General features: G+C 36.6%; 1 protein-coding gene across 1 annotated transcript in view; it reads left to right on the top strand.

The window, feature by feature from the left end:
- Window positions 1-22,142, top strand: part of LOC143692273 (transcription factor 4-like) — a 128,879-nt gene extending 106,737 nt beyond the window's left edge. Inside the window, exons 6-8 of the mRNA XM_077172199.1 lie at window positions 1,425-1,489; window positions 12,196-12,322; window positions 22,090-22,142. Of these exons, the coding sequence (XP_077028314.1) occupies window positions 1,425-1,489; window positions 12,196-12,322; window positions 22,090-22,142 (245 nt within the window). The remainder of the gene's footprint in view (window positions 1-1,424; window positions 1,490-12,195; window positions 12,323-22,089) is intronic.
- Window positions 22,143-25,645: the final 3,503 nt, after the last annotated feature.

Raw genomic sequence — 25,645 nt, 5'->3', positions numbered from 1 at the left:
GAAATAAAAATATTAAATAAAATAATCCAATGAATAATTCCAATTAATGACATCAATCCTCATTAAAATTGGAATTAATAACATTAATTAATAATTAATAAATGAGAAATATATTAGAAATAAAAGTAGGAATAAAATCTGGATTATTCTGTGTATTACAAGGGGTGGTGGCCATTAATAATTAATATGAATAATTTATGTAAATTTATTCATTTATTGTAATTTATTCATTTATTTAAATTTATTCATTTTCCAAATTTATTCATTTTTTAAAATATATAAATTTATAAATATTTCAATATTTATTTTTCAATATATTTAATTTATTTAAATATTTCATCATTAATTAAAAGATTTGTTTTTTTTTAAATGTGGATTAATTAATATTATTAATTAATAACATTAATTAAAAATATTGATATTGAGGAATATAACCTGGATAATATTATTATTATTATTGTTATTATTGTTATTATGGTTATTATTATTGTTATTATTATTATTATTATTATTATTATTATTATTATTATTATTATTATTATTATTATTATTAATTTTTATTTTTTATTTATTTTTATTTTTATTTCTATTTTTATTTTCATTTTTATTAGGTTTGGTGGCCATTAATTAATAATAGGAGAATTTAATTCCAATTCATTTACTTATTTAATTATTTTAATTAAGTAATTAATTAATTAATTATAATTCATTCATTAATTTAAATATTAATTTATGCATTTATTCATTTTAATATGGATATTAATAATAATCGGATCCAGGCTGATAATATTTAATAATGATTAATGAATAATGAACAATAAACGATAAATAAAATTAATAAATAAAATAATAAAAATAAATAAATAAAAATTAAAAATAATTATACAATTAATAATTATTAATTAATAATTTGAGAATTGATTATTAGTAAATAATAAATAATAAGTAATTAATAATAAATAATAAATAATATATAAAAATCGGATCCAGCTTATAAATTTCATTTTTTATTTTCTATTTCATTTATAAATTTCATTTTTTATTTTCTATTTCATTTATAAATTTCATTTTTTATTTTAAATTTCATTTAAAAATTTCATTTTTTATTTTCTATTTCATTTATAAATTTCACTTTTATTTTCTATTTCATTTATAAATTTCATTTTTTATTTTCTATTTCATTTATAAATTTCATTTTTTTTTATATTTCATTTCTAAATTTCATTTTTTATTTTCTATTTTATTTATAAATTCCATTTTTTATTTTCTATTTCATTTATAAATTTCATTTTTTATTTTCTATTTCATTTATAAATTTCACTTTTATTTTCTATTTTATTTATAAATTTCATTTTTTATTTTCTATTTTATTTAAAAATGGGATTTTTAAATTGATTTTTTGGGGTTTTTTTGGTGTTTTTCAGGTAAAACAGAGCGAGGCTCCTACTCCTCCTATGCTCGAGATTCCAACCTCCAGGGCTGCCACCAGGTGAGGGGGAAATCCCAAAAATATCCCAAAAATATCCCCAAAAAATCCCCCAAAAATCCCCAAAATATCCCCAAAAAATCCCTAAAAATATCCCCAAAAAAATCCCAAAATATCCCCAAAAAATCCCCAAAAAAATCCCCAAAAAATCCCCAAAAAAAGCCAAAAAAAGCCAAAAAAATCCCCAAAAAATCCCCCCAAAAATTAAAAAAAATCCCAAAAAATCCCCCAAAAATCCCCAAAAAAAGCCAAAAAAATCCCCAAAAAATCCCTAAAAAATCCCCAAAAAATCCCCAAAAATATCCCCAAAAATTCAAAAAAATACCTCCAAAAATCCCCCAAAAAATCCCTAAAAAAGCCAAAAAATATCCCAAATAAATCCCTAAAAATATCCCAAAAAATATCCCTAAAATATACCAAAAAATCCCCAAAAAATCCAAAAAAATCCCCAAAAAATCCCAAAAATATCCCAAAAAATCCCTAAAATAGCCAAAAAAATGCCCCCAAAAATCCCCAAAAAACCCCCCCCAAATTAAAAAAAAAATCCCTAAAAAAGCCCAAAAAATCCCCAAAAAATCCCCCCAAAATCCTCCCAAAATTCAAAAAAAAATCTCAAAAAATCCACAAAAAAATCCACAAAAAATCCCAAAAATATCCCCAAAAATCCCTAAAAAATCCCCCCCAAAATTCCCAAAAAAGTCCCAAAAATTCCCACCAAAAATTCAAAAAAAAAATCCCCAAAAATATCCCCAAAAAATCCCTAAAAAAGCCAAAAAATTCCTCCAAAAAATCCCAAAAAATATCCCCAAAAATCCCCAAAAAATCCTCAAAAAATATCCCAAAATTCCCCTAAAAATCCCCAAAAAATCCCCCGAAAATTAAAAAAAATCCCCAAAAATTCCCCTAAAAATCCCTAAAATAGCCAAAAAAATCCCCCCCAAAATTCAAAAAAAATCTCAAAAAATCCCCAAAAAATCCCCAAAAAATCCTCCCCAAAATTTAAAAAAATCCCAAAAAATCCCAAAAATATCCCCAAAAATATCCCCAAAATATCCCAACAAATCCCAAAAAATATCCCAAAAAAATCCCAAAAAATCCCAAAAAAATCCCCAAAAAATCCCTAAAATAGCGAAAAAAATGCCCCCAAAAATCCCCAAAAATCCCAAAAAAATCCCCCAAAAAAATCCCTAAAAAAGCCAAAAAAATCCCCAAAACATCCCCAAAAAATCCCCCCAAAATTAAAAAAAAAAAAATTTCAAAAATCCACAAAAAAAATCCCACGAAAAAATCCCACAAAAAATTCCAAAAAAATCCCCAAAAAATCCCCCCAAAATTAAAAAAAATCTCAAAAAATCCACAAAAAAATCCCCAAAAAATCCCCAAAAATATCCCCAAAAAATCCCTAAAAAATCCCTAAAATAGCCAAAATATCCCCAAAAAATCCTACAAAAAATTCCAAAAAAAGCCAAAAAAATCCCCAAAAAATCCCCCAAAAAATTAAAAAAAATCCCAAAAAATCCCCAAAAAATCCCCAAAAAATATCCCCAAAAATCCCTAAAAAGCCAAAAAAAATCCTCCAAAAATCCCCAAAAAATCCCTAAAAAAGCCAAAAAATATCCCAAATAAATCCCTAAAAATATCCTAAAAAATATCCCTAAAATATACCAAAAAATCCCCAAAAAATCCCTAAAATAGCCAAAAAATTCCACCAAAAATCCCAAAAAATATCCCCAAAAAATCCCAAAAAAATTCCTAAAAATATCCCAAAAAATATCCCCAAAAATTCCCCTAAAAATCAAAAAAATTCTTCCAAAAAATCCTCCCCAAAATTTAAAAAAATCCCAAAAAAATATCCCCAAAAAATCCCTAAAAAAAGCCAAAAAAATCCCCCCAAAAATCCCCAAAAATTTCCCCAAAAAATTGCAAAAAAATCCCCAAAAAAATCCCAAAAAATCCCCCCCAAAATTAAAAAAAAAATCTTAAAAAATCCCCCAAAAAATCCCTAAAAAAGCCAAAAAAATTCCCCAAAAAATCCCTAAAAAAGCCAAAAAAATTCCTCCAAATATCCCAAAAAATCCCCAAAAAATCCCCAAAAAATCCCCCCAAAATTCAAAAAAAAATCCCAAAAAATTTCCCCAAAAATATCCCCAAAATATCCCAAAAATATCCCAAAAAATTCCCAAAAAAATCCCTAAAAAATCCTAAAAAAAATCCACAAAAAATCCCCAAAAAATTCCAAAAAAATCCCAAAAAAATCCCTAAAAAAAGCCAAAAAATATCCCCAAAAAATCCCAAAAAATATCCCTAAAAAATCCCAAAAAAATACCAAAAAAATCCTAAAAATATCCCCAAAAAATCCCCAAAAAATCCCCAAAAAAATCTCAAAAAATTCCCCCAAAAATCCCCAAAAAATCCCCAAAAATCAAAAAAAAAATTCCCCAAAAAATCCCTAAAAAATCCCCCCAAAATTACAAAAAAATCTCAAAAAATCCACAAAAAAATCCCCAAAAAATTCCTCCAAAATCCCCAAAAAATCCCAAAAATTCCCGCCAAAAATCCTCAAAAATCCCCAAAAATATCCCCAAAAAATCCCCAAAAATATCCCCAAAAAATCCCCAAAAAATCCCTAAAAAATCCCCAAAAATATAAAAAAAAAATCCCTAAAAAATCCCCCAAAAATAAAAAAAAACTCAAAAAATCCACAAAAAAATCCACAAAAAATCCTATAAAATTCCTCCAAAAAATCCCTTATAAAGCCAAAAAAATCCCCCAAAAAATCCCCCCCAAAAATAAAAAAAAAATCCCAAAAAAATCCCAAAAAATATCCCCAAAAATATCCCTAAAAATCCCTAAAAAAGCCAAAAGATCCCCCAAAAAAATCCCCAAAAATATCCCCAAAAATCCCTAAAAAATCCCCCCCAAAATTCCCAAAAAAGTCCCAAAAATTCCCACCAAAAATTAAAAAAAAAATCCCCAAAAATTCCCCAAAAAATCCCTAAAAAAGCCAAAAAATTCCTCCAAAAAATCCCAAAAAATATCCCCAAAAATCCCCAAAAATATCCCCCAAAAAATTCCCCAAAAAATCCCCAAAAAATCCCCCCAAAATTAAAAAAAAATCTCAAAAAATCCACAAAAAAATCCCCAAAAAATCCCCAAAAAAATCCCAAATAAATCCCCTAAAAAATCCCCCCAAAAAATCCCAAAAAAATCCCAAAAAAATCCCTAAAAAATCCCAAAAAATCCCCAAAAAATTCCCAAAAATATACCAAAAAAATCCCCAAAAATAACCCCAAAAAATCCCAAAAAAAGCCAAAAAAATTCCCCAAAAAATCAAAAAAATTCTTCCAAAAAATCCTCCCCAAATTTAAAAAAAATCCCAAAAAAATATCCCCAAAAAATCCCTAAAAAAAGCCAAAAAAATCCCCCCAAAAATCCCCAAAAATTTCCCCAAAAATCCCCAAAAAATATCCCCAGAAATCCCTTAAAAAGCCAAAAAATCCCCCAAAAAATCCCAAAAATATCCCAAAAAATATCCCCAAAAAATCCCTAAAATAGCCAAAAAAATCCTCCAAAAAATCCCCCCCAAAATTAAAAAAAATCCCAAAAAATCCCCAAAAAATCCCAAAAAAATCCCCAAAAAATCCCCCCAAAATTCAAAAAAAAATCCCAAAAAATTTCCCCAAAAAATCCCCAAAAATATCCCCCATAAATTCCCCCCAAAATCCCAAAAAATAATAAAAAATTCCCTTAAATATAAAAAAAAATTCCCACAAAAATCCCCCCAAAAATCCCCCCAAAAATCCCCCCAAAAATTCCCCAAAAATCCCCAAGAAAATCCCAAAAAATCCCCCAAAAAATCCCCCAAAATTCCCCTAAAATTCCCAAAAAATCCCCAAAAAATCCCCAAAAAAATCCCCCAAAAATTCCCCCAAAATTCCCCTAAAAATAAAAAAAAAATCCCCCAAAAATCCCCCAAAAATTCCCAAAAAATCGCCCAAAAATTCCCCAAAAATCCTAAAAAAATTCCCCCAAAAAATCCCCAAAAATCCCCAAAAAAATCTCCCAAAAATCCAAAAAATTCCCCCAGAAATCCCAAAAATCCCCAAAAAAGTCCCCAAAAAATCCCCCAAAAATCTTTAAAAAATTCCCCCAAAAATCCTAAAAATCCCCCAAAAAATCCCAAAAAATTCCCCCAAAAATCCCTAAAAAATCCCAAAAAATCCCCCCCAAAAAAAAAAATTCCCCAAAAAATCCCCCAAAAAATCCCAAAAATCCCAAAAATTTCCCCGAAAAATCCCCAAACCCCAAATCCAAAATCCCAAAACTCCAAATCCGAAAACCTCAAAACCCCCAAAAAATTCCCCAAAAAATCCCAAAAATCCCCCAAAAATCTCCAAAAAATCCCCAAAAAATCCCCAAAAAATCCCCAAAATTTCCCCAAAAAATCCCAAAAAATCAAAAAAAAAATCCCCCCAGAAATCCAAAAAATCCCCAAAAAATCCCCAAAAAATCCATAAAAAATTCCAAAAAAAATCCTAAAAATAGCCCCAAAAATTCCCCTAAAAATCAAAAAAATTCTTCCAAAAAATCCTCCCCAAAATTAAAAAAAAAATCCCAAAAAAATCCACAAAAAATGCCCAAAAAATCCCCAAAAAAATCCCAAATAAATCCCCTAAAAAATCCCCCCAAAAATCCCCAAAAAATCCCAAAAAAATCCCTAAAAAATCCCAAAAAATTCCCCAAAAAATCCCCCAAAAATTCCCAAAAAATCCCAAAAAATATCCCCCAAAAATCCCTAAAAAATCCCAAAAGAATCCCCAAAAATATCCCCAAAATATCCCCAAAAATTCAAAAAACTACCTCCAAAAATCCCCCAAAAAATCCCTAAAAAAGCCAAAAAATATCCCAAATAAATCCCTAAAAATATCCCAAAAAATATCCCTAAAATATACCAAAAAATCCCCAAAAAAACCCTAAAAAAGCCAAAAAATTCCACCAAAAATCCCAAAAAATATCCCCAAAAAATCCCAAAAAAATTCCTAAAAATATCCCAAAAAATATCCCCAAAAATTCCCCTAAAAATCAAAAAAATTCTTCCAAAAAATCCTCCCCAAAATTTAAAAAAATCCCAAAAAAAATCCCCAAAAAAATCCCTAAAAAAAGCCAAAAAAAAATCCCCAAAAATCCCCAAAAATTTCCCCAAAAAATTGCAAAAAAATCCCCAAAAAAATCCCAAAAAATCCCCCCCAAAATTAAAAAAAATCCTCCAAAAATCCCCAAAAATAATCCCAAAAAATCCCAAAAAAAATCCCCAAAAAATCCCCAAAATATCCCCAAAAATCCCGAAAAATATCCCCAAAAATTTTCCCCAAAAATATCCCAAAAAATCCCTAAAAAAGCAAAAAAAAAAATTCTCCAAAAATCCCCAAAAATCCCCCAAAATTCCCCTAAAAATCAAAAAAATCCCCCAAAAAATCCCAAAAAATTCCCCAAAAAATTCCTCAAAAATCCCAAAAAATTCCCCAAAAAATCAAAAAAAAAATCCCCAAAAATCCCCCAAAACATCCCCAAAAATCCCCAAAAATTCCCCCAAAAATCCCCAAAAATTGCCCCAAAAAATCCCCAAAAAAATCCCCAAAAATCCCAAAAAATCCCCAAAAATTCCCCAAAAAATCCCAAAAAAATCCCAAAAAATTCCCCAAAAATCCCAAAAAAATCCCCCAAAATCCCCAAAATTTGGGATTTTGTGATTTGAATTTTAGGGATTTTTGGGGATTTTTTTGGGATTTTTGGGGAATTTTTGGGGAATTTTTGGGATTTTTTGGGGAATTTTTTTGGGATTTTTGGGGGATTTTTTTGGGGATTTTTTTGGGATTTTGGGAGATTTTTTGGGGGATTTTTGGGGATTTTTTTGGATTTTTGGGGGATTTTTTTTGATTTTTTGGGAATTTCGGGGGAATTTTTTTGGATTTTTTTGGGGATTTTTTGGGATTTTTTTTTAATTTTTGGGGATTTTTTTGGGATTTTTGGGAGAACTTTGGGGGAATTTTTGGGGGATTTTTTGGGAGAATTTTGGGGAGAAAATTTGGGATTTTTTGGGGAATTTTTTGGGATTTTTGGGGGATTTTGGGGGGATTTTGGAGACTTTTTGGGGGATTTTTTGGGGGATTTTTTTGGGATTTTTGGGGGAATTTTTTTTTGATTTTTTGGGATTTTTTTGGGGATTTTTTCGGGATTTTTGGGAGAACTTTGGGGGACTTTTTGGGGGATTTTTTGGGAATTTTTGGGGATTTTTTTTTAATTTTTGGGGATATTTTGGGGATTTTTGGGGGATTTTTGGGAGAATTTAGGGGAATTTTGGGAGAAAATTTGGGATTTTTTGGGGATTTTTTGGGATTTTTTTGGGGAGAATTTTGGGGATTTTTTGGGAGAAAATTTGGGATTTTTTTTTTAATTTTTGGGGATATTTTTGGGGATTTTTTGGGGATTTTTTCCGGTTTTTTTTTTAATTTTTGGGGATTTTTTGGGGGGGGAATTTTGGAGAATTTTTGGGAGAAAATTTCGGATTTTTTTTGGAATTTTTTGGGATTTTTTTGGACAATTTTTGGGCCTTTTTTAGGGGAAATATTTGGGATTTTTTTCCCCGGTGCCGAAGGGGTTAAACCCCCACCCTCATTAGCCTGATTAACAGCTCATTTGCATACGCGCTCATTTGCATATGCGCTCATTTGCATATGAATGCCTGTTCTGAGCTGCTCAGAATTTCCATTAAGGGCAAAACCTTTGGGGTTTTTTGGGGTTTTTTGGGATTTTTTTGGGATTTTTTGGGGTTTTTTGGGATTTTTCAGGATTTTTTTGGGATTTTTGGGGATTTTTTGGGGTTTTTTGGGATTTTTTGGGGATTTTTTGGGGATTTTTTGGGATTTTTTGGGGTTTTTTTTGGGGTTTTTTTGGGTTTTTTTGGGGATTTTTTGGGGGTTTTTGGGGTTTTTGGGGGCGTTTGAAATCTGGTGTTGGGATTTGGGGGATTTGAGTTTTGGGGTTTTTTGGGATTTTTTGGGGTTTTTTTGGGGTTTTTTTGGGGATTTTTGGGGATTTTTTAGGATTTTTTGGGGTTTTTTTGGGATTTTTGGGGATTTTTTGGGAGTTTTTTGGGGGTTTTTTTGGGTTTTTTGGGGGTTTTTTGGGGTTTTTTTTGGGGTTTTTTTGGGGTTTTTTTGGGGGTTTTTGGGATTTTTTGGGTTTTTTTTGGGGTTTTTTGGGGGCATTTGAAATCTGGTGTTGGGATTTGGGGGATTTGAGTTTTGGGGTTTTGAGTTTTGGGGTTTTGGGGTTTTGGGATTGGGGTTTTGGGGTTTTGGGGTTTTGGGGTTTTTGGGGTTTTGGGGTTTTGGGATGGGAGTTTTGGAGTTTTGGGGTTTTGGGATTGGAGTTTTGGGGATTTTGGGGTTTTGGGATTGGAGTTTTGGGGATTTTGGGGTTTTGGAGTTTTGGGGTTTTTGGATTGGAGTTTTGGGGTTTTGAGTTTTGGGGTTTTTGGATTTTTGGGATTGGAGTTTTGGGGTTTTGGAGTTTTGGGGTTTTGAGTTTTGGGATTGGGGTTTTGGAGTTTTGGGGTTTTGAGTTTTGGGATTGGAGTTTTGGGGTTTTTGGGGTTTGGACTTTTGGGGATTTGGAGTTTTTGGGGTTTGGGATTGGAGTTTTGGGGATTTGAGTTTTGGGGTTTTTGGATTTTTGGGTTTTGAGTTTTGGGGGTTTTGGGGTTTTGGGTTTTGAGTTTTGGGGTTTAGGGGGTTTTGGGATTGGAGTTTTGGGGTTTTGGGGTTTGGGATTGGAGTTTTGGGGTTTGGGGATTGGAGTTTTGGGGGTTTTGGGTTTTGAGTTTTGGGGTTTTGGGATTGGAGTTTTGGGGTTTGAGTTTTGGGGTTTTTGGATTTTTGGGATTGGGGTTTTGGGGTTTTGGGGTTTTTGGGAATGGAGTTTTGGGGTTTTTTGATTTTTGGGATTGGAGTTTGGGGGTTTTGGGGTTTTGGGGTTTTGGGTTTGGAGTTTTGGGGTTTTGGGATTTTGGAGTTTTGGGGTTTTGGGGTTTTGGGATTGGACTTTTGGGGATTTGGAGTTTTTGGGGTTTTGGGATTGGAGTTTTGGGGTTTTGAGTTTTGGGGTTTTTGGATTGGAGTTTTGGGGTTTTTGGGATTGGAGTTTTGGGGTTTTGGGGTTTTGGGATTGGAGCTTTGGGGTTTTGGGGTTTTTGGGGTTTTTGGGTTTTGGGATTGGAGTTTTGGGGTTTTGGAGTTTTGGGGTTTTTGGGGTTTTGGAGTTTTGGGGTTTTGGGTTTTGAGTTTTGGGGTTTTTGGATTGGGGTTTTGGGGTTTTTGGGATTGGAGTGTTGGGGTTTTTGGGGTTTTGGGATTGGGGTTTTGGGGTTTTTGGGTTTTGAGTTTTGGGGTTTTGGGATTGGGTTGGATTGGGATTGGGATCAGGATTGGGATTGGGGTTAGGATCAGGATCAGGATTGGGATCGGGATCAGGATTGGGATCAGGATTAGGACCGGGATTGGGATCAAGATTAGGACTGGGATAGAATTGGGATAGGATTGGGATTGGGATCAGGATTGGGATCAGGGATTGGGATTGGGGTTAGGATTGGGATTGGGATCAGGGATCGGGATTGGGATTGGGGTTAGGATCAGGATCAGGATTGGGATTGGGGTCAGGATTGGGATTGGGACTGGATCAGGACCGGGATTGGGGTCGGGATTGGGGTCAGGACTGGGGTCAGGATTGGGATGGGATTGGGGTTGGGATCAGGATCAGGGATTGGGATGGGATTGGGGTCAGGATTGGGATCAGGATTCGGGATCAGGATTGGGATTAGGATCAGGGATCGGGATTGGGATCAGGATCAGGGATCAGGATCAGGGATCGGGATTGGGATCAGGATCAGGGATCAGGATCAGGGATCGGGATTGGGATCAGGATTCAGGATCAGGATTGGGATCAGGATCAGGGATCGGGATCAGGATCAGGATCAGGGATCAGGATTAGGGTCAGGATTGGGATCGGGATTGGGGTCAGGATTGGGATTGGGACTGGATCAGGACTGGGATTGGGTTCGGGATTGCGATAGGATTGGGATAGGATCAGGATTAAGATTGGGATTGGGGTCAGGATTGGGATTGGGGTTGGGGTCGGGATTGGGATGAGATTGGAATAGGATCAGGATTTGGATCAAGATTGGGATTGGGATCAGGATTGGGATCAGGATTGAGGTCGAGATTGGGATGGGATTGGGGTCAGGACTGGGATCAGGGATTGGGATTGGGATGGGATTGAGATTGGGATCAGGATCAGGATTAGGATCAGGATTGAGGTTGGGATTGAGGTTGGAATTGGGGTCAGGATTGGGATTGGGATCAGGATTGGGACTGGGATAGATTTGGGGTCAGGATTGGGATTGGGGTCAGGATTGAGGTCAGGATTAGGACCAGGATCAGGATTAAGACTGGGATTGGGATTAGGACCAGGATTAGGATTAGGATTAGGATTAAATGTGATTCCCCACAGCAGAGCCTGCTGGGAGGGGAGCTGGATCTGGCCATGGATTGGGGTCAGAATTAGGATCACGATCAGGACCAGGATCAGGATTAGGACCAGGATCAGGATTAAGACCAGGATTAGGATTAGGATTAGGATTAAATCCCATTGCCCACAGCAGAGCCTGCTGGGAGGGGAGCTGGATCTGGCCATGGATTGGGGTCAGGATCGGGATCAGGATTTGGGATTAGGACCGGAATTAAGATTAAGACCAGGATTAGGACCAGGATTAGGATTAAGACCAGGATTAGGATTAGGATTAAATCCCATTGCCCACAGCAGAGCCTGCTGGGAGGGGAGCTGGATCTGGCCATGGATTGGGGTCAGAATTAGGATCACGATCAGGACCAGGATCAGGATTAGGACCAGGATCAGGATTAGGATTAAATCCCATTCCCTACAGCAGAGCCTGCTGGGAGGGGAGCTGGATCTGGCCATGGATTGGGGTCAGGATTAGGATCACGATCAGGACCAGGATCAGGATTAGGACCAGGATTAGGATTAGGATTAGGATTAAATCCCATTGCCCACAGCAGAGCCTGCTGGGAGGGGAGCTGGATCTGGCCATGGATTGGGGTCAGAATTAGGATCACGATCAGGACCAGGATTAGGATTAAGACCAGGATTAAGAACAGGATCAGGATTAGGATTAGGATTAAATGTGATTCCCCACAGCAGAGCCTGCTGGGAGGGGAGCTGGATCTGGCCATGGATTGGGGTCAGGATTTGGGATGGGATTGGGTTAGAATTAGGATTAAGACCAGGATTAGGATTAGGATTAGGATTAAATCCCGTTCCCCACAGCAGAGCTGCTGGGAGGGGAGCTGGATCTGGCCATGGATTGGGGTCAGAATTAGGATCACGATCAGGACCAGGACCAGGATTAGGACCAGGATTAGGATCAGGATTAGGATTAGGATTAGGATTAGGATTAAATCCCATTGCCCACAGCAGAGCCTGCTGGGAGGGGAGCTGGATCTGGCCATGGATTGGGGTCAGAATTAGGATCAGGATTTGGGATTAGGACTGGAATTAAGATTAAGACCAGGATTAGGACCATGATTGGGATTAGGACCAGGATTAGGATTAGGATTAAATGTGATTCCCCACAGCAGAGCCTGCTGGGAGGGGAGCTGGATCTGGCCACGCCCGGGGCGCTGTCCCCCAGCAAACCGGGATCCCAGTTCTACCAGTACGGGGCAGCGCCCGCCGGAGACCCCTGCACGGCTCCTCCATGGGGTGAGTCACCCAAAATCCCAAAATCCCAAATATCCCAATAACCCAGAAACACCAGAAACCCCAAAAAATCCCCCCCCAAAAAACCCCAAAAATCTCAAAATCCCTCGCCCAAAAAATCCCCAAAAAATCCCCAAAAAATCCCCCAAAAATCCTCAAATCCCAAAACCCCAAATCCCAAAATCCCAAAAAGCCCCCCCAAAAAATCCTATAAAAATCCCCCCAAAATCCCATAAAAATCCTCAAAAATCCCCCAAAAAATCCTAAAAAATCCTATAAAAATCTAAAAAATTCCCCAAAAAATCCTATAAAAATCCCCGTAAAAATCCCCCAAAAAATCCCCCAAAAATCAAAAAAAAAATCCCCAAAAATCCCCCCCAAAAAATCCCCCCCAAATTCCCCAGAAATCCCAAAAGAAATCCCCAAAACCCCACAAAAAATCCCATAAAAATCCGCAAAACTCCTATAAAAATCCTATATAAATCCCCCAAAAAATCCTGGAAGAAATCCCATAAAATCCCCAAAAAATCCTATTAAAATCCTATTATAATCCTATTAAAATCATATAAAAATCCTATAAATATCCCATAAAAATCCCCGTAAAAATCCCCGTAAAATCCTTTAAAAATCCTATAAAAATCCCCAAAAAATCCCCAAAAAATCCCCCCAAAAAATCTTATAAAAATCCCATAAAAATCCCATCCATGATCCCAATTACCCAGAGACCCCTGCACGGCTCCTCCATGGGTGAGTCACCCCAAAACACCCCAAAAATCCCAAAAATCCCATCCAGAAATCCCAGAAATCCTATAAAAAATCCCCCCCAAGAAACCCCAAAAATCTCAAAACCCCTCGCCCCCAAAAAATCCCCAAAAAATCCCCAAAAAATCCCCAAAAACCCCAAAAAATCATTTAAAAATTGCCCCAAAAATCCCCCAAAAAATCCCCCCAAAAATTCCCAAATCCCCCAAAAATCCCCCCAAAAATCCCCAAAAAATTCCACAAAATCCCCCCAAAAAAGTCCCAAAAAATCCTCAAACCCAAAACCCCAAATCCAAAATCCCCGATCCCAAAATCCCAAAATGCCCCCCAAAAAATCCCAAAAAAATAATTAAAAAATCCCCAAAAATCCCCCCAAAAATCTCCCCAAAAATCCCCAAAAAAATCCACAAAAATTCCCCCAAAAAAATCCCAAAAAATGCCCCAAAAATCCCAAAAGAAATCCCCAAAACCCCACAAAAAATCCCATAAAAATCCTATAAAAATCCCCAAAAAATCCTCTTAAAATCCTATAAAAATCCCCTAAAAATTCCCCAAAAAATCCTCCCAAAAATCCTTTTAAATCCTATAAAAATCCCAGAAAAATCCTAAAAAAATCCCCAAAAATCCCTATAAAAATCCCAAAAAAATCCCCAAAAAAATCCTATTAAAATCCTATAAAAATCCCTATAAAAATCCCCCAAAAATCCTATAAAAATCCCATAAAAATCCTAAAAAAATCCCATAAAAATCCTATAAAAATCCCATCCGTGATCCCAATAACCCAGAGACCCCTGCACGGCTCCTCCATGGGTGAGTGACCCCAAAACCCCAAAAATCCCAAAAATCCCATCCAGAAATCCCAGAAATCCTATAAAAAATCCCCCCCAAGAAACCCCAAAAATCTCAAAACCCCTCGCCCAAAAAATCCCCAAAAAATCCCCAAAAAATCCCCAAAAAATCCTCAAAAAATCCTCAAATCCCCAATCCCAAAATCCCAAAATGCCCCCCAAAAAATCCCCAAAAAATCCCCAAAAATCCCCCCCAAAATCCCAAAAATCCCAAAAGAAATCCCCAAAACCCCACAAAAAATCCCATAAAAATCCTAAAAAATTCCCCTAAAAATCCCATTAAAATCCCCAAAAAATTCCCCCCAAAATCCCCATAAAATCCCAGAGAAATCCTATAGAAAATCCTATAAAAATCCCAGAAAAATCCTAAAAAAATCCCCATAAAATCCCAGAGAAATCCTATAGAAAATCCTATAAAAATCCCAGAAAAATCCTAAAAAAATCCCCAAAAAATCCTATAAAAATCCCAAAAATCCCCCCCAAAAACCCCAAAAATCCCAATAACCCAGAGACCCCTGCATGGCTCTCCATGGGTGAGTGACCCCAAAACCCCAAAAATCCCAAAAAATCCCATCCAGAAATCCCGGAAATCCCATCCAGAAATCCCAAAAAAAAAAACCCCAAAAAATTTTAAAAATCCCCCAAAAAATCCTCAAAAAATCCCCCCAAAAATCCCAAAAAATCCCCAAAAAATCCTCAATTCCCAAAACGCAAAATCCCAAAAAGCCCCCCAAAAAATCCTACAAAAATCCCAGAGAAATCCTATAGAAAATCCTATAAAAATCCCATAAAAATAAAAAAAAATCCTATAAAAATCCTGAAAAAAATCCCCCAAAAAATCCCATTAAAATAAAAAAAATCCTATAAAAATCCCCAAAAATCCAGAAAAAAACCCTGGAAAAAATCCCATAAAAATCCCCAAAAATCCTATAAAAATCCTATTAAAATCCTATAAAAATCCCCAAAAAATCCCCCCAAAAAATCTTATAAAATCCCATAAAAATCCCATAAAAATCCCATCCGTGATCCCAATAACCCAGAGACCCCTGCACGGCTCCTCCATGGGTGAGTCACCCCAAAAACCCCAAAAATCCCAAAAATCCCATCCAGAAATCCCAAAAAATCCTATAGAAATCCCAGCAATCCGATAGAAATCCCAGAAATCCCAAAAATCCCCCCCAAAAACCCCAAAAATCGCAAAATCCCAATAACCCAGAACCCAGAAATCCCAGAAAAATCCTGGAAATCCCATAAAAATCCCAGCAATCCTATAGAAATCCCGGAAATCCCAAAAATCCCCCCAAAAACCCCAAAAATCCCAAAATCCAATAACCCAGAAACCCGGAAATCCTATAAAAATCCCAGAAATCCCAAAAATCCCATCCAGAAATCCCAGAAATCCTATAAAAAATCCCCCCAAAATCCCCAAAAAAACCCCAAAAATCCCCCAAACCCAAAACCCCAAATCCCAAAATCCCAAAACACCCCCCAAAAATCCAAAAAAATCCCAAATCCCCCAAAAATCCCATAAAAATCCTAAAAAAATCCCCCAAAAATCCCAAAAGAAATTCCCAAAAATCCTTAAAATCCCATAAAAATCCCCAAAAAATCCCCCCAAAAAATCCCCCAAAAATAAAAAAAAAAAAATCCCAAAAAATCTCCCCCAAAAATCCCCCCCAAAATCCCCAGAAATCCCAAAAAAATCCCCAAAACCCCACAAAAAATCCCATAAAAATCCTATAAAAATCCCCAAAACCCCACAAAAAATCCCATAAAAATCCCAAAAAAATCCCACAAAAAATCCCATAAAAATCCCCTAAAAAAATCCTATAAAATCCTATAAAAACCCCCAAAAATTCCTATTCAGATCCTATTAAAATCCCATAAAAATCCTATAAAAATCCCATCCGTGATCCCAATAACCCAGAGACCCCTGCACGGCTCCTCCAATGGGTGAGTGACCCCAAAACCCAAAAATCCCAAAACCCATCCAGAATCCCAGAAATCCAATAAAAAAATCCCCCCAAAAAAACCAAAAAATCTCAAAATCCCTCGCCCAAAAAATCCCCAAAAATCTTCAGACCCAAACCCCAAATCCCAAAATCCCATCCCATATCCCAATCCAAAATGCCCCCCAAAAAATCCAAAAAAAAAAAAAAAAAATCCCCAAAAATCCCACAAAAATTCCCCAAAAAATCCAATAAAAATCCCCCAAAAATCCCAAAAGAAATCCCCAAAACCCCACAAAAAATCCCATAAAAATCCTATAAAAATCCCCAAAAAAATCCTAATCTAAAAATCCCTAAAAATTCCCCAAAAAATCCCCCAAAAATCCTTTAAAATCCTATAAAAATCCCATAAAAATCCCATAAAAATCCCCCAAAATCCCTATAAAAATCCCAAAAAAATCCCCAAAAAAATCCTATTAAAATCCTATAAAAATCCCTATAAAAATCCCCCAAAAATCCTTTTAAATCCTATAAAAATCCTATAAAATCCCCTCAAAAATCCCAAAAATCCCATAAAAATCCCATAAAAATCCTAAAATCCCATAAAAATCCTATAAAAATCCCAGCCGTGATCCCAATAACCCAGAGACCCCTGCACGGCTCCTCCATGGGTGAGTGACCCCAAAAACCCCAAAATCCCCAAAAATCCCATCCAGAAATCCCAGAAATCCTATAAAAATCCCCCCAAAAAATCTCAAACCCCTCCCCAAAAAAATCCCCCAAAAATCCCCAAAAAACCCCAAAAAACATTAAAAATTGCCCCAAAAATCCTCCAAAAATCCCCAAATCCCCCCAAAAATTCCCCCCAAAATCCCCAAAAAAGTCCCAAAAAATCCCAAAAACCCAAAATCCCCAATCCCAAAACACCCCCCCAAAAAATCCCCAAAAAATCCCACCCCTACAAACCCCATCAAAACCCCAACACAACCCCATAAAACCCCACAACCCATCAAAACCCCATTAAACCCCATAAAACCCCTAAAAATCCCCCCAACCCTACAAAAACCCTACAAAAACCCCCACAAAACCCCTACAAAAACCCCATAAATCCCCCCCCAAATCCCATACAACCCCATTAAAATCCCCCCAAATCCCACAAACCCCATAAAACCCCATCAAACCCCAACCAAAAACCCTACAAAAACCCCACAAAACCCCTACAAAAACCCCCTAAAACCTCCCCCAAAAATCCCACACAATCCCATACAACCCCATTAAACCCCATAATCCCCATCAAACCCCATTAAAACCCCCTTAAACCCATAAAATCCCCCCAACCCTATAAAACCCTACAAAAACCCTACAAAAACCCCACAAACCCCTACAAAAACCCCATAAAACCCCCCCCCCAAAAATCCCACACAATCCCATACAACCCCATTAAAACCCCTTAAAACCCCATTAAAACCCCATAAACCCCATCAAACCCCATAAAATCCCCCAACCCTATAAAAACCCTACAAAAACCCCATAACCCCCCCAAAAATCCCATTAAAATCAAAAACCCCCCCCAACAATCCCCATATAATCCCATACAACCCCATTAAAACCCCATCAAACCCCTTAAAAACCCATTAAAAGTCCTATAAAAATCCCCATAAAATCCATTAAACCCCATTAAACCCATCAAAACCCCATCAAACCCATTAAAACCCCATTAAAACCCCATTAAAACCCCATACAACCCCATTAAAACCCCATTAAAACCCCATAAAACCCCATTAAAACCCCATTAAAATTCCCCCAACAATCCCCATAAAACCCCATAAAAATCCCCCCAACAATCCCCATAAAACCCCATTAAAACGCCATCAAATCCCATAAAACCCCATTAAACCCCATAAAAACCCCCATTAAAACCCTATAAAACCCCATAAAAACCTCCCATCAACCCCATTAAAACCCTATAAAAACCCCATAAAAACCCCTCCCATCAATCCCCATATAATCCCCATACAATCCATTAAAACCCATCAAAACCCCATTAAACTCCCCCAACCCTATAAACCCCTATAAAAAAACCCCTTAAAACCAAATAAAAGCCCCATAAAACCCTATAAAACCCCATTAAAACCATATAAAACCTCATAAAAATCCCCCCATATAATCCCCATATAATCCCATTGAACCCCATTAAAACCCCATCAAACCCTATAAAACCCCATTAAAACCCCATAAAATCCCCCCAACCCTATAAAAACCCCATAAAACCCCATTAAAATCCCATAAAATCCTATAAAAACCCCATAAAACCTCCCAAAACCCCATAAAAATCCCATAAAACCCCTGCAAAAATCCTATAAAAATCCCATATAATCCCATAAAACCCCCAAAAAAATCCTATAAAACCCCATAAAAACCCCATCAAACCCATCAAACCCCATCAAACCCTACAAAAACCCTACAAAAACCCCATCAAACCCTATAAAAACCCCATTAAAACCCCATAAAATCCCCATTAAAATCCCCCCAACCCTATAAAAACCCCATAAAACCCCCCCCAAAAATCCCATACAATCCCATTAAAATCCCCCCAAATCCCATTAAACCCATTAAAACCCCATCAAAACCCCATTAAAACCCTATAAAACCTCATAAAAATCCCTCCAACAATCGCATACAATCCCATTAAAATCCTATAAAAATCCCCAAAACCCCCCCAAGGAATCCCCATTAAACCCCATTAAAACCCCATTAAACCCATCAAACCCTATAAAAACCCCATCAAATCCCCCCAACCCTATAAAACCCCTATAAAAACCCTACAAAAACCCATAAAACCCCCCCCCAAAAATCCCATACAATCCCATTAAAACCCCATTAAACCCCTTTAAAACCCCATAAAAACCCCATCAAACCTCATCAAACACCATTAAACCCCATCAAATCCCCTAAAAATCCTCCCAACCCTATAAAGACCCCATAAAAATCCCCCATATAATCCCCATACAATCCCATTAAAGCCCCATTAAACCCCATCAAACCCCATTAAAACCCTACAAAAACCCCATAAAAACCCCATACAACCCCATTAAAATCCCCCCAAATCCCCATAAAATCCCCCCCAAATCCCATAAAACCCCATTAAAACCCATAAAACCCAATTAAAACCCCATAAAATCCCATTAAAACCCCATAAAACCCTACAAAAACCCCATCAAATCCCCCCAACCCTACAAAAACCCTACAAAAACCCCGTTAAAACCCCATCAAACCCCATTAAACCCCATTAAACCCCATTAAAACCCCATAAAAACCCTCCCATCAATCCCCATACAACCCCATAAAACCCCATCAAACCCCACAAAACCCCGTTAAAACCCCATACAATCCCATTAAAACCCCATTAAAACCCCATAAAAACCCCATTAAAATCCCATCAAACCCCATTAAAACCCCATCAACCCTACAAAAACCCATTAAACTCCCCCCAACCCTATAAAACCCTATAAAAACCCCATAAAAACCCTCCCATCAAACCCCATTAAAACCCTATAAAAACCCTCCCATCAATCCCCATATAATCCCCATACAACCCCATTAAAACCCCATAAAAACCCCATCAAAACCCTATAAAAACCCCATCAAATCCCCCCAACCCTACAAAAACCCCATAAAACCCTACAAAAACCCCATAAAACCCCTATAGAAACCCCATTAAAAGTCCTATAAAAATCCCCATACAACCCCATTAAAATCCTCCCAAATCCCCATCAAACCCCATTAAAACCCATCAAACCCCATAAACCCCCATCAAACCCTATTAAAACCCCATAAAACCCCATCAAACCCCATTAAAACCCCATCAAAACCCCATAAAACCCCCATCAAACCCCCATTAAAACCCCATAAAATCCCCATTAAAATCCCCCCAACCCTATAAAACCCCTATAAAAACCCCATAAAAACCCCATCAAACCCCGATAAAATCCCCATTAAAATCCCCCCACACCCTAAAAAACCCCATAAAAATCCCCCCAACAATCCCCATAAAACCCCATCAAACCCCATCAAATCCCCCAACCCAATAAAACCCCATTAAAATCCCCCCAACCCTACAAAAACCCCATAAAAACCCACAAAAACCCCATAAAAATCCCCCCAACCCTACAAAACCCCTACAAAACCCCATAAAAACCCCATCAAACCCCATTAAACCCCATCAAAACCCCCATTAAAACCCCATAAAACCCCATTAAAATCCTTAAAATCCCCATTAAAATCCCCATAACCCCCCCAAAAATCCATACAATCCCATTAAAATCCCCCCAAATCCCATTAAAACCCCATTAAAACCCCATCAAACCCCATTAAAACCCATAAAACCCTATAAAAACCCCAATAAAACCCCATAAAAATCCCCCCAACAATCCCATAAAACCCCAATTAAAACCCCATCAAATCCCATCAAACCCCCTCAAAACCCTATTAAAAACCCATAAAAACCCTACAAAAACCCCATCAAATCCCCCCAACCCTATAAAACCCCATTAAAATCCCCCAACCCTACAAAAACCCTACAAAACCCCTACAAAAACCCCATAAAAGCCCCCCCCAAAAATCCCATACAATCCCATACAACCCCATTAAAACCCCATCAAACCCCATTAAAACCCATCAAATCCCCCCAACCCTACAAAAACCCTACAAAACCCCATCAAACCCTACAAAAACCCTACAAAACCCCTACAGAAACCCATAAAACCCCTACAAAACCCCATAAACCTCCCCCCAAAATCCCCATACAACCCCATTAAAATGCCCCCAAATCCCCATTAAACCCCATTAAAACCCCATAAAACCCCATAAACCCCATCAAACCCTATAAAAACCCCATCAAACCCCATCAAAACCCCATAAAACCCCATCAAACCCCAATAAAACCCCATCAAAATCCCCCAACCCTATAAAAACCCCATAAAACTCCATTAAAACCCCATCAAAACCCCATAAAACCCCATCAAACCCCATTAAAACCCCATTAAAATCCCATAAAATCCTCCCAAAGAATCCCCATAAAATCCCATTAAAATCCCCATATAATCCCCATCAAACCCCATTAAAACCCCATACAACCCCATTAAAACCCTACAAAAACCCCATAAAAACCCCATACAACACCATTAAAATCCCCCCAAATCCCCATTAAAATCCCCCCAAATCCCCATAAAACCCCATTAAAACCCCATAAAACCCCATTAAAACCCCATCAAACCCCATTAAAATCCCCCAACCCTATAAAACCCCTATAAAAACCCCATAAAAACCCCATTAAAATCCTATAAAAGTCCTATAAAAATCCCCCCCAACAATCCCCATATAATCCCCATACAATCCCATTAAAACCCATTAAAACCCCATTAAACCCCATCAAACCCTATAAAAACCCCATCAAATCCCCCAACCCTACAAAACCCCATCAAACCCTACAAAAACCCCATCAAACCCCTATAGAAACCCCATTAAAAGTCCTATAAAAATCCCATACAACCCCATAAAATCCTCCCAAATCCTCATCAAACCTCATTAAAACCCCATTAAAATCCCATAAAACCCTATTAAAACCCATAAAACCCCATTAAAACCCCATCAAACCCCATCATAACCCCATAAAATCCCATTAAAACCCCATCAAACCCCATTAAAACCCCATAAAATCCCCATTAAAATCCCCCAACCCTATAAAAACCCTACAAAAACCCCATCAAACCCCATAAGAACCCCATCAAACCCCATAAGAACCCCATTAAAACCCCATCAAACCCATAAAATTCCCCATTAAAATCCCCCAACCCTCTAAAAACCCTACAAAAACCCCATCAAACCCCATTAAACCCCATTAAAACCCCATCAAATCCCCCCAACCCTATAAAACCCCATTAAAACCCTACAAAACCCCTACAAAAACCCCATCAAACCCTATAAAAACCCCATAAAAACCCTCCCATCAATCCCCATATAATCCCCATACAGCCCCATTAAAACCCCTTAAAAACCCATTAAACCCCATCAAACCCCATTAAAACCCCCTTAAACCCCATAAAATCCCCCAACCCTATAAAACCCCATTAAAACCCTACAAAACCCTACAAAAACCCCATAAAAACCCCACAGATTTCAGTTCCTAATCCCCCGTGTCCGTTCCTTCCAGAAGTTCAGACAAAGAAAGTGCGCAAGGTGCCCCGGGGCTGCCGTCCTCCGTGAGTGCGGGGATTTATGGGGGTTTTTATGGGGTTTTTATAGGATTTTGTGGGGTTTTATGGGGTTTATATGGGATTTTGTGGGGTTTATATGGGATTTTATGGGGTTTATGGGGTGTTTGGGGGGTTTTTAATGGGGGTTTATAGGGGTTTTTATGGAGTTTTATGGGGTTTTTATGGGGTTTTTAATGGGGTTTTTATGGGGTTTTAATGGGGTTTTAATGGGGTTTTATGGGGGTTTTATGGGGTTTAATGGGGTTTATATGGGATTTTATGGGGTTTTAATGGGGGTTTTAATGGGGGTTTATGGGGTTTTTATAGGGGTTTTTATAGGGGTTTTTATAGGGGTGTTTATGGGGTTTTTATAGGGTTTAATGGGGTTTTATAGGGGTTTTGTGGGGGTTTTATAGGGTTTTCATAGGGTTTAATGGGGTTTTTATAGGGGTTTTGTGGGGTTTTAATGGGATTTTATAGGGTTCTATGGGGTTTTATAGGGTTGTAATGGGATTTTTTATGGGATTTTTGGGGGCTTTTAATAGGATTTATATGGTTTTAATGGGTTTTTATGGGATTTTATAGGGTTGTAATGGGATTTATGGGATTTTAATGGGAATTTATAGGGGTTTATGGGGTTTTTATAGGATTTTAATGGGCTTTTATTGGATTTCATAGGATTTAATGGGGTTCTAATGGGAATTTTTATGGGATTTTTGGGGGGTTTTTATGGGGTTTTTGTGGGGTTTTATGGGGTTTTGATGGGTTTTTATAGGGGTTTATGGGGTTTTAATGGGATTTTTTGGGGAATTTTTTTGGGGGGTTTTTGGGGGTTTTTATAGGGTTTTATAGGGTTTTAATGGGATTTTTTGGGGAATTTTTTTGGGAATTTTATAGGGTTTTATGGGGTTTTATAGGGTTTATATGGGATTTTATGGGGGTTTTAATGGGGGTTTTAATGGGGGTTTATAGGGTTTTTTGGGGAATTTTTTAGGGATTTTTAGGGGATTTTTTATGGGATTTTTGTGGGGATTATATGGGGTTTTATAGGGTTTTAATGGGGTTTTTATAGGGGTTTTTATGAGGTTTATGGGGTTTTAATGGGATTTTAATGGGAATTTTTATGGGATTTTTGGGGGATTTTTTATAGGGTTTTGTGGGGTTTTATGGGATTTTTAATGGGTTTTAATGGGGGTTTATAGGGGTTTAATGGGGTTTTAATGGGATTTTAATGGGGTTTTAATGGGATTTTAATGGGAATTTATGGGGTTTTTATAGGGGTTTTTATGGGGTTTTTATAGGGTTTTAATGGTGGTTTTATGGGGTTTTAATGGGATCTAAAAGGGTTTTAATGGGGTTTTTGTGGGGGTTTTTATGGGGTTTTAATGGGGTTTTTATAGGGGTTTTTATGGGGTTTTAATGGGATTTTTATAGGGGTTTTATGGGGTTTTAATGGGATTTTTATGGGATTTTGGAGGCATTTTTTTGGGGATTTTTATGGGGTTTTTATGGGGTTTTTATGGGGTTTTTGGGGGATTTTTTTGGGATTTTTGGGGCTTTTTATGGGGTATATGTGGTTTTTATAGGGGTTTTAATGGGGCTTTATATGGGGTTTTAATAGGGTTTTAACGGGATTTTTATAGGGGTTTTGGGGGGTTTTATAGGGTTCTAATAGGGTTTTAATGGGGTTTCTATAGGATTTTGATGGGGTTTTGATGGGTTTTTATAGGGTTTAATGGGGTTTTTATAGGGTTTTATGGGGATTTTAATAGGGTTTTATAGGGGTTTTAATGGGGTTTTTATAGGGGTTTTGTGGGGTTTTTATAGGGGTTTTAATGGGGTTTTTATTAGGGTTTCATGGGATTTTGATTGGGGTTTTTATAGGGGTTTTATGGGGTTTTAATGGGATTTATGGGATTTCATATGATTTAATGGGGTTTTATGGGGTTTTTATAGGGGTTTTTCTGGGGTTTTTATAGGGGTTTATATAGGGGTTTTTCTGGGGTTTTATGGGGTTTTTATAGGGGTTTTTATGGGGTTTATATGGGATTTTTGGGAGATTTTTGTGGGATTTTTGGGGGATTTTTGGGTTTTTTTTATGGGATTTTTATGGGAATTTTATGGGGATTTTGATGGGATTTTGATGGGATTTTTTTGGGAATTTTTATGGGATTTTAATGGGATTTTTTGGAATTTTTGGGGATTTTTTAGGATTTTTGGGGGATTTTTTGGGATTTTTTCTAGGATTTTTTTAGGATTTTTTTTGGGATTATTATGGGATTTTTATAGGATTTTTTGGTGGATTTTTTTAGGATTTTTTGGGGATTTTTGGGGAATTTTTTCGGGGTATTGGGAACCAAATTTTCCATTAAAATTGCGCCGAGCTTGGCTTGAACTGGGCCCGGGCTCCCTCTTGTGGCCACCGAGGGAATTGCAGGAAAAATCCTTAAAAAATTTGGGAATTTTGGGGGAAAATTGGGGAAAATTGGGGAAAATTTTGGGGAAAAATTGGGAAAAATTTTGGGGAAAAATGAGGAAAAATTTGAGAATTTTATGGGAATTTTATGGATTTTAATGGGAATTTTTAGGGGATTTTTTGGAATTTATTGGGATTTTAAGGGAATTTTATTGGATTTTTAATGGGGTTTTATAGGAATTTAATGGGAATTTTTGGGGTTTTTTATAGGATTTTTTATGGCAATTATGGGGATTTTTTAGGGAATTTTTATGGGATTTTAATGGGAATTTTATGGGGATTTTTATGGGATTTTCATGGGAATTTAATGGGATTTTTTGGGGATTTTTAGGGGATTTTAATGGGAATTTTAATGGGATTTTTATGGGATTTTAATGGGAATGTTTGGGGAATTTAATGTGATTTTTATAGGAATTTTATGGGATTTTTTGAAATATTTTTATGGGAATTTTATGGGATTTTGGGGGAATTTAATGGGATTTTAATGGGAAATTTATGGGAATTTTTGGGTTTTTTATGGGATTTTTGGGGGGATTTTTATGGGAGTTTTATTTTGGAATTTAATGGGATTTTAATGGTAAATTTATGGGAATTTTGGGGGATTTTTATGGGAATTTTTGGGTTTTTTTGGGGGGATTTTTGGGGAATTTTTAATGGGAATTTTTTGGGGATCTTTATGGAATTTTTAGGGATTTTTATGGGAATTTTTTTGGGCAATTTTATGTGAATTTTTGGGCAATTTTATGTGAATTTTTGGGGTTTTTAATGGGCATTTTATGGGAATTTAATGGGATTTTTATGGGAATTTTTGGGGATCTTTATGGAATTTTTAGGGATTTTTATGGGAATTTTTTTTATTTTTATGGGAATTTTTGGGGATTTTTTTAGGATTTTTTATGGGAATTTTTTAGGGATTTTTATGGGAATTTTTTGGGGATTTTTATGGAATTTTTAGGGATTTTTATGGGACTTTTTGGGGAATTTTTTGGTGATTTTTTGGCATTTTTATGGAATTTTGGGGGATTTTAATGGGAATA

This window comes from Agelaius phoeniceus, chromosome Z, assembly GCF_051311805.1.
Source record: "Agelaius phoeniceus isolate bAgePho1 chromosome Z, bAgePho1.hap1, whole genome shotgun sequence".
Classification (NCBI taxonomy): Eukaryota; Metazoa; Chordata; class Aves; order Passeriformes; family Icteridae; genus Agelaius; species Agelaius phoeniceus.
Note: the sequence above shows the minus strand (reverse complement) of the source record. Positions and strands in the feature narration are given on the sequence as shown.